The sequence below is a fragment of the Drosophila albomicans genome, chromosome 2L (genome assembly GCF_009650485.2).
Source record: "Drosophila albomicans strain 15112-1751.03 chromosome 2L, ASM965048v2, whole genome shotgun sequence".
NCBI classification, from domain to species: Eukaryota; Metazoa; Arthropoda; class Insecta; order Diptera; family Drosophilidae; genus Drosophila; species Drosophila albomicans.
Genome location: NC_047628.2, coordinates 1,327,882 through 1,337,720, shown reverse-complemented (window position 1 = coordinate 1,337,720; position 9,839 = coordinate 1,327,882). Strand labels below are relative to the sequence as shown.

The window sequence follows — 9,839 nt, the reverse complement described above, 5'->3', positions numbered from 1 at the left end:
GCACAAAAACCACACTCTACAAGACGCTCATTCTTCCAGTACTCTTATATGGTGCGGAGTGCTGAACTGTGACGCAGTCAGATGCAGCTGCTCTTGGAGTGTGCGAGAGAAAAATTCTTCGCAAAATCTTTGGTCCAATCTGCGTGGACGATGTTTATCGCATCCGATACAACCACGAGCTGTATGAGCTATACGGCGATGTTGACGTGGCCAGTCGAGTGAAATCTCAAAGACTTCGCTGGCTGGGCCACGTTGCCCGTATGGATGAAGATGCTCCGGCTCGTAAGGTGTTTGATGCGATGATTGTTGGGACACGAAGGAGAGGACGACCCTGAACGCGTTGGCAGGACCAGGTGATGGAAACCCTGTCCACACTTGGTGTTACCAACTGGCGAAGGCGCGCTCAGGACAGAGCCGCGTGGAGGCACATCGCGTTTCAGGCTGAGACCCGATAAAATGGTTGTAATGGCCACATAATAATAATAACTTGTTTTTGCGCATGCGCACCAGAACGGTTATTTATGTACTTGTTTGCGCAGGATCGCGCGATTTTATTAACCAATAGCAGCAGCGCACCGCTTATAAGAAAAGTTGTTGTATTCGAAAAGACTTTGAACAGAAGACAATGCTTGTGTTAAATCAAGCGCCTTGTCCCACTGTAAGCCTGCTCAGCCTAACTGAGCAGTTACATTTACTCTCAATCTTGCGCTCTTTGCTACAGTTGTTACATTTTAGTTATAAGCTTTCGCTCAACTTTTGTTTTCCTTTAACTACTAATGTCGGAATAACCGGCAAACAATAAATTGTCGCTCTCTCCTTTCGCAACTAGCAAACGAATTAGACGTGTTTTAATTTGCGCATCAGCAGCCTTCAAAGTGTCTCATCTTTTTTGCTCCCAACAACAACAAATATATTTTCGATTTTCGTAATTTTACATGGCGCCCGAGCAGGGACTACAAAAAAAGACTTTGTTGATTGCTAATTAAACATAAAGAAAATTCAATTATTGCAATTGATAAGTTTAATTAATTTCACACCTTGTTGGCAGCTGAGTGCATATAATTAAAAACACATTCGTTTGCGTTGTTTCGTTGCTGGCCTTTTGGATTTATGGATCAATCAGAAGTCAACAGCTCTTCTGATGAACAGGTAACAGTGTCAACAACTGGAAAACTTTGTTAATAACTTTGGACCTGGTGACATTCATTGTGATTGTTTCCCAGTTCAGACTGTTATATCTTGTATTAAACAAGAGTCCAGTTGCCTGACACTGATTATTGAATTGTAGTGAACAATTGATGCAACACACATAAGTGAAATCCAAGTGCCAAAACATTGAAACCACCCCTCGCAACTTTATGATTATGCTTTCAGGTTCTCTATTACATTGAGTTACAATAATAGCACCCGCGCATAATTTCAGTTATTTTTCGCTCTCTTTATTTGGTAATCTTCGCTCTCGCTTGCTTAAAAGGTTGCGCTCTCGCTTTGCTTGTTCATCTTCGCTCTCGCTTGCTTAATAAGTTGTGCTCTCGCTTTGTTCGATCATCTTCGCTCTCGTTGTGTTCGATCGTTTTCGCTTTGCTTGTTCGGCGCCGCTCAAACTAACATTGAAGCTACGCTCACTGTTGAGTTTGGCATTAGAAACATTCTCTTGAGTTCTTGCATTGGTGTTTCTCTTAATAGTAGAGTGTGTTTTCTCTTTGCTTAACTTGCACAACCCAGAAACATACACCAAGTCGCAATGTCGAAAGATAAAGGGAAGACTGAATTAAATCAAACCGTGATTGAAAATTGCCATAGTGCAAAATTAACACTGTTATTTTCTAGATTATCGAAGCTTGAAGAAAGTATTGAGAGGCTTAGATTAACAGTGTTAAATGAAACAGGTTCCATCAATAAAATTGAGATCCAATGTCGTTTGGATATATTAAATAAATACATTGCAGATGCCATGGAGTTGCAATCTGAAATTGATTGCATTGACCCGGATAATTCTAGCCGTGCTTCCTTAGAAGAATTGTGCATTAAGACAAGGTCGTTGTATCTGATTAGTTTAAAGGAGCCCGATTCGGACCGAGTTGCTCAGCCAGCATCGTATAGGTCGCACTTGCCCAAAATGAACTTACCAAAGTTCAATGGTAAGCACTCAGAATACAAGCAGTTCATAAGCCTTTTCGAAAGTCTTGTAGATTCTGATAGGTCGCTTTCAAACATTGAAAAGTTTAATCACTTGATCTCATGTCTGTCTGATGAGGCATTAGGAACAATAAAGGCGTTCCAAGTTTCCGGTGTAAATTACCCAAAGGCTTTAGAAAACTTGAGGCCTGTATACGACAACAAATGTCTTATATTCTTCGAAACGATCGCACAATTGTTTCATATCTCGCCAATGAATAAACCTTCGGCATCTGGGTTGAGGACCATTATAGATACGGTTTCGGCAATTTTTGAAAATTTGTTGTCACTAGGTGATGAACGAGATATCACCAACGCGATTCTCATACATATTGTATTGTCAAAGGTTGACCATACAACCAAATCAAAGTATGAAGAACAGCTCGACTATAACAGGCTTCCACAATGGTCTGATTGTGTCGATGTTTTGAATAGGCGCTATCAGCATATTTCAGCTGAGGAAAGCTCGAAATATAGAACGAGCCCTAAGCCAGAACCGAGTCCCAAACGGACTACCAAAGCGTCGTATTCAGCGTCTAAGTCCAGCAACCCTAGTTGTCAGTTCTGTAACGCGAATCATTTTATAAGCAGTTGCCAAGGCTTCAGTGCACTGCCGGTTACAGAACGATTCAGTTTCGCCAAGACCCAGAACCTTTGTTTAAACTGCTTGCAGTCTGGGCATAGAATATCCAGCTGCACATCTTCAAAATGCAGAGTGTGTTCTAAATCGCACAATACATTGCTGCATAGATTCGATGCGTCAGCTCAGCCTCAGACCACGAGTATGAGCCAGCATCAACATCAACAGCCTGGTAGCTCGAGCGGCCAAGCATCGTCACATCCAGCGCACGTAGCTAAGCCAACAGCAGAAATTGACCATGTCATTCTGGCTACCGCTGTTGTGAAAATTCGCGATAGATTCGGTCAATTCCAATTGGCCAGGGCTTTGTTGGACTCTGGGTCTCAGGTCAATTTCATGACTGAAGAATTTGCCCAAGCTCTAAGGTTGTCGCGAGCCAACAAGTGTCTGACAGTTACGGCCATAGGAACGTCAAATTTGGTAGCCCGACATGAAGTGTCAACAACGATATCATCTCGTGTTAACAAACATCAGTTTGACGCCGATTTCTGGGTGCTAAAATCAATTTCGAACCAGCAGCCAGACAGCTTTATTCCAGTCAAGCAATTACAAATACCGGCTAACGTGGAACTGGCTGATCCTTATTTCTACAAGCCGCAGAGAATCGACTTGCTATTAGGAGCCGATTCCTTTTTCGACCTTTTGTGCACAGGCCAAATTAAATTGAATGACAGTGGCCCTCTGTTACAAAAAACTCTGTTGGGGTGGATTGTGTCAGGGCGGTGCAAAGGTATTCCGAGTCAGAACCCATTATGTGGTGCAACGACGTACTCGTCGGAAGATATACAACTTGACTCGCTGGTAGAAAGGCTATGGGAGTTAGAGAAAGTTCCAGATTTATCGAACGTCGCTAAATACTCGTCAGAGCAAAGAGCCTGCGAACAGGACTTTATTGACCGAGTGACAACTCTATCGACAGGGCGATTAGAAGTTTGTCTTCCTTTTAAAACAGACCCAAAAATACTTGGTTCGTCCTTCGAAACGGCAAAACGTCGGTTTCTTTCACTTGAACGCAAGGTTTCAAGAAACGCAACATTAAAGGAAATGTATGTTAGTTTCATGAAAGAATATATAGAACTTGGTCATATGTCTCCCGTTGATTTTCCACCAGGACCACACTATTTTATACCACATCAGTGCGTCCTGAGGCCTGATAGTGCCACCACCAAACTTCGAGTTGTTTTCGATGCTTCGTGCAAAACGACTTCAAATTATTCATTGAATGATATTCTAATGGTGGGGCCAACTATACAGAGGGAACTCTTCTCGTCGCTAATTCGCTTTCGTCTTAGTCGGTTTGCCCTCACGGCAGATATTACTAAAATGTATAGACAAGTAAGCATGTCTCCAAAGGATCGGATGTTTCAACTTATTGTCTGGCGTGAAAATCCGTCAGAAAAGCTTCAAATTTACCAACTGAATACAGTTACTTATGGCACTGCGTCTGCTCCTTTTCTGGCCATACGAAGCCTTCACGAACTTGGTGTTCGCCATAAGGAAACACATCCTCTTGGAGCTAAAGTCATCTGCAATGACTTCTATGTCGATGACATGCTTACTGGAGCTGACGATGCTGACACGCTGAAGGAGATTTGTGTCCAAGTGTCAGATATCCTAAGCTCCGGTGGTCTCCAATTGGCCAAATGGTACTCCAACCACCCTACTTTAATCAATGGGAATGAAACTGATAAAGTTCTCAGTTTCAACGACACAGATTCGATCAAAACATTGGGCATGCGGTGGACGCCAAAATCTGATATATTTCGATATCATTTGGATTCCAGCTTCACCGATCTTAGCCCAACAAAACGCAACGTTTTGTCTGTGACAGCTCGTATGTTCGACCCACTTGGCTTGCTGAGCCCCATCAGTATTAAAGCCAGAATCTTACTGCAAGAGCTCTGGCAAAATCATCTAGCATGGGACGAAACTATCCCTATGCAGATGCATACGAGATGGGAGAGAATTAAAGAAAATCTACTAAACCTTGATAAAGTATCCATTCCACGATACACTAATTCCAGCAAAGCCAAGATCCAAATTCATGGATTTGCAGACGCTTCCAGCCACGCTTATGGCTGCTGTTTATATATACGAGCTAATCAGAATGGAAAAGTGAAATGTAAATTGCTTACATCAAAAGCAAAAGTTGCGCCTTTAAAAACCAAGTCGATCCCAAGACTTGAGTTGTGTGCAGCGTATTTACTGGCGCAATTGTGGTCGTACGTCAAGCCAATGCTTGGCAAATGCGGAATCGACAGTGTGCATTTTTGGACAGATTCAGAAATCACACTGTATTGGATTAGAATGTCGCCTTCTTCGCTAGCAACATTCGTAGCAAATCGTGTATCCAGTATACAAGACCTCACACAAGATGTTACATGGAGACATGTGCCTTCTGCGTCAAACCCTGCCGATATTTGTTCTCGTGGGTGTGACATCGATGAATTAGTCGACTCGATATGGTTAGAAGGCCCACTATTCTTAATGGAAGAGCAGTGTGAGTGGCCTAAGAATCCTCATTTTTCATTGTCAACCGATTTAAAAAACAGTGAAACAAAAAAATCAGCTCAGGTTTGTTTAACTACCAACCCTGATTTTCTGTCATCTATACTGGCTCGCTTTTCTTCATACAAAAGGTTGGTTCGAGTGATTGCCTATGTGTATAAATTCATTTGCTGGCCAAAAACTAAAAATTGTTCTTCAGCCCTTAGTAAACAGGAGTTGTATTTTGCCTCGTTAAAGTTATTTGAATTGGTTCAGCGGTCCGAATTCAACTTGGAATTCAAAAAACTAAAAGCAAATCAATTAGTTCAACCAAATGTTCAATCTCTCGCTCCATTTATTCAGAAAATCTCTGAGCCAGGAAAATCTCTTTCGTTGATCCGCGTAGGTGGCAGATTATTAAATGCACCGATTGACGACGATGCCAAGTTTCCAATCTTAATGTCAAAAAATTCGCCCTTGGTCAGACTGTATTTAAGAGACTTGCATCAGACCAACTGTCATGCTGGTGTTAAAACTCTGATTTCGCTCTTAAGGCAAAGAATTGGGCTGATTAATGCTCGAAGAGAATGCACACAAATAGTTCGTGGTTGCATTCTTTGTTTTCGATACAAGCCAAAACTATTGGAACAAGTAATGGGGCAGTTACCAACTGATCGCTTGATTGCTTCACGTCCATTTCACATTTGTGGCGTTGATTTTTGCGGACCCATAAATGTCTCCTTGAGAATTCGGGACGGCCTCCTTTAAAAATGTATATAGCAGTATTTGTGTGTTTTGCATCAAAGGCTGTTCATCTAGAACTGGTTGCTGACTTGTCCACTAATTGTTTTTTATTAACCCTAAAAAGCTTCATCGCAAGGCGTGGCGTTCCACTTCGGATGTATTCGGACAACGCCACCAACTTCGTCGGGACAAACAACGTACTCAAGGAGCTACAGATGGAGTTCACGAAGCAGCAGGAGAAACTGCAGTTGTTCGCGTCGGAGATGGGGATGGAATGGCACTTCATCCCTCCTCGAGCCCCACATTTCGGAGGGCTGTGGGAAGCCGCGGTGAAATCCGCAAAGCATCTCCTCGTCCGGCAAATGGCCAACGCGTCACTGACGGAAAGCGAGGTCAGAGCTCATCTGGCAGATGTCGAGGCCATCCTCAACTCGCGGCCTCTCACTCCACTCAGCTCCGATCCCAACGATGGCGAGGCTCTAACGCCGGGCCATCTTCTAATCGGGCAAGCCATACGTTCGCTGCCGCAAGGATCCGTGCCAGACAGGCCCAACAAAGAGCTGACGTATTTGCGACGGTGGCAAATGTTATCCACGCTCAGACAGCGGTTTTGGCTCGCGTGGTCGAAGGACTACATCCACAACCTCCAAATCCGCACCAAATGGAAGTCTCCACAGCCCGGCTTGGAGGTCGGATGCCTCGTCCTGGTTCACGAGGACAACACGCCACCTCAGCGGTGGATAACTGGAAGGGTCGCAGGCGTAACCAGAGGAACAGACGGCCAAATACGGGTGGCCGAAATTAGAACGGGCACTGGTACATTCAAGCGCCCAATCCATAAATTAGCACGGTTGCCAGTGATTTGAAATCCCACGTCGGGTATTCCAAGGTGGCCGGTGTTAAATCAAGCGCCTTGTCCCACTGTAAGCCTGCTCAGCCTAACTGAGCAGTTACATTTACTCTCAATCTTGCGCTCTTTGCTACAGTTGTTACATTTTAGTTATAAGCTTTCGCTCAACTTTTGTTTTCCTTTAACTACTAATGTCGGAATAACCGGCAAACAATAAATTGTCGCTCTCTCCTTTCGCAACTAGCAAACGAATTAGACGTGTTTTAATTTGCGCATCAGCAGCCTTCAAAGTGACTCATCTTTTTTGCTCCCAACAACAACAAATATATTTTCGATTTTCGTAATTTTACAGCTTGAGTAGGCACGTCAGCAAGAGGTCGATCGCGAAAACCTATCAACAATAGCTTTGATTTTGTTTGGGTTTGGTTTTATGCCTTCCGTGGTAATTATATGCATAAGGAATTCTGTTTGCTTTTTCATAAACTCACATTTTTATACCAGCTACCCATAGAGTAGAAGGGTATTATAACTTTGTGTCGGCAGGAAATGTATGTAACAGGTAGAAGGAGGCATCTCCGGCCCTATAAAGTATATATATTCTTGAGCCGAGACGATCTAGCCATGTCCGTCTGTCCGTATGAACACCTAGATCTCAGAGACTATAAGAGATAGAGCTATAATTTTCGACAGCATTTCTTATTTTTGCACGCAGATCAAGTTGGCTTCTAATTTTTGCCACGCCCTCTTCCGCCCCCAAATATCAAAAAAATCGAGTAACAAGAGTAATTTTAAAGCTAGAGTTGGTATATACAATAAAAACTATAGTAGTTATGAAAATTTGTTTGCGATTAGATAAAAATTGTCGAAGTTATTAAAGAAATACTTTTGTATGGGCAAAAACGCCTACTTACTAATGGTTTGAGTTGCTTTGGCTGACAATCTGGTATATTGTGCCGTCTATGGTATATTTTGAATGCGGTACTATATCGATCAGGGTTGCCAATGCAAATTTATACAATTCCCCAAAAATCGGGATAAAATTCCCCAAGTTTGGGGACAAAATTCCGCTGATTCCCCACAAATTCCGCACATAGGTTTTTTTAAATGAAACAATAAAAATAAAATAACTCATATTAGTATTCTTAATTAATTAAAATAAAAACTCAAACAGTTAACATTCATATTCTTTTCCATATTTTTGTGGATAGCATTTTGTTTGACGGGTTGAACTTGACGCTGCCGCCTAGTTTTTTAATTCCTTCTCTTGCAGCCATAAATCGTTATATCGTTACTTCGCGACAGAAATAACATAAACTTATCGAACTCAGCTACAAAAATGACGAAGACGCGCATAACATGTAGGCGTTTAAGAAAGAGAAAAACGGGAATCCCCTGATCATACTAGGGCCAAGTTCACGGTCATCTAGCGCTGAGCCCCTTGAGATGTTCGACTTGGCCGTGGAGAGTTTTGGGAGAGGGAGACTGGGAGCACTGCACAGTGGTTGCGCCCGTAGGCCATAAATCGAAAAATCGACTTAAAAATAATTGGCCAAAATGTAAAGAATTTGTCTCTAAATGGTCCACATTTTGTCTAGGTAGTTTTTCCGGAAATCTAACGGGACATTCTAAAAATAGAATGCAAAGTGTGAACATGTCTTCAATTTTTCTGCTGCAGCTGCGTTTAGTGAGCTTTTTGTCAAAACAAAAGTGAAGTTCAAAGTGGTCGGACGTTCGCAAAAATTCATCAAATTTAATTATTTAAAATGCATTTTAACATTGGAGGTATTAACTTTAATAAATTGGTTTTATGAAATTTATCTGACTAATTAAATTTTCTTTGTGTATTTTAGATCGATTAACCCTTTTTGGTATATTTTGTGAAAGTCTTTTACATGTTTAGTTAAAGTTTTAGTTGTGATCCCACGAAATCCCACAAATACAATATGTATGTTAATGTATTCGTCTGACTTTTAGGGTGCTATATGCCTAAAATCAGCTGCAGAAAGTTTATATAATCGGAAAAATACTCATGCCATCTAGCTTTTGCCAAGGGAAGTTTTTCCTTAGTGTGCTTTTGTTTTGTAATGTTTTTTGAAATATATTTATTTATTTATTTCATTGAAATTCACTTTTTAGGAGATTCCCATAAGTATGTATTTACACGTCTATATATTTTTAATCTTTGGTGTGCAGAAGGTGACACCAACGTATGTTTGTATGATTGGTACTACTTCCCACTCTCAGTGCACAAAGTGTTAATCCATAGTGCAGATGTGATTAATTTTGCTCTTGTTTCAATTGGAGAATTATCGGAAGAAGCTGCAGAGTCACAAAACAAAGACATAAAACTATATAGAAAGCAGAACACAAGAAAAATATATCGAATTGCCACAAATACGGATTTAATTAATAGACTACTTTTGTCTTCTGATCCTTTTATTACAGGACTAAGGAAATTACCTTGCAAATTTAAATCCAATTTAATGAAATCAACGTTAGATTTGTTAGAAGAATTTGATTAATTGTTGTGTTTTTCTTTGTTTTTTGATTAAATTGATGTTTTTATTTTATTTTATTTGTTATGGCTCCTAATTTGTTTACAAAAGTGTCTTATTATTAAAGTATTTGAATATAACTTGAATCTGGTACTTATTTGTGTTTACAATTTTTGCTATGACAGCTGTATGTAGTTTTCCGATTTGGACTATATTTGGCAAACATATATAAAACTGGTCCAAGCATACAATCTGTAAGTTTGGTTTACATATCTTGAAAACAAAAAATTTTTTTATACTATATACTTCTATCCCATCGTTCCTATGGCAGCTATATGCTATAGACGTACGATATGGACAATCACTGTGCGCTGGAGCTTGGAGTGGTTGTTTGTGTGTGAATGCATTATAAGAGATCGAAACTGCACTAGTGCTTTCGAAACGT

The 9,839-nt window shown here is 41.0% G+C and overlaps 1 protein-coding gene across 1 annotated transcript; it reads left to right on the top strand.

Annotated features, from left to right (window-relative positions):
* The first annotated feature begins 990 nt into the window (after window positions 1–990).
* Window positions 991–7,220, top strand: LOC127565041 (uncharacterized). Its single transcript, XM_052002025.1, has 2 exons — window positions 991–1,149; window positions 6,174–7,220. The coding sequence occupies exons 1-2, from the start codon at window positions 1,142–1,144 to the stop codon at window positions 6,913–6,915; spliced, it is 750 nt and encodes a 249-aa protein (XP_051857985.1). The 5' UTR covers window positions 991–1,141; the 3' UTR covers window positions 6,916–7,220.
* Window positions 7,221–9,839: the final 2,619 nt, after the last annotated feature.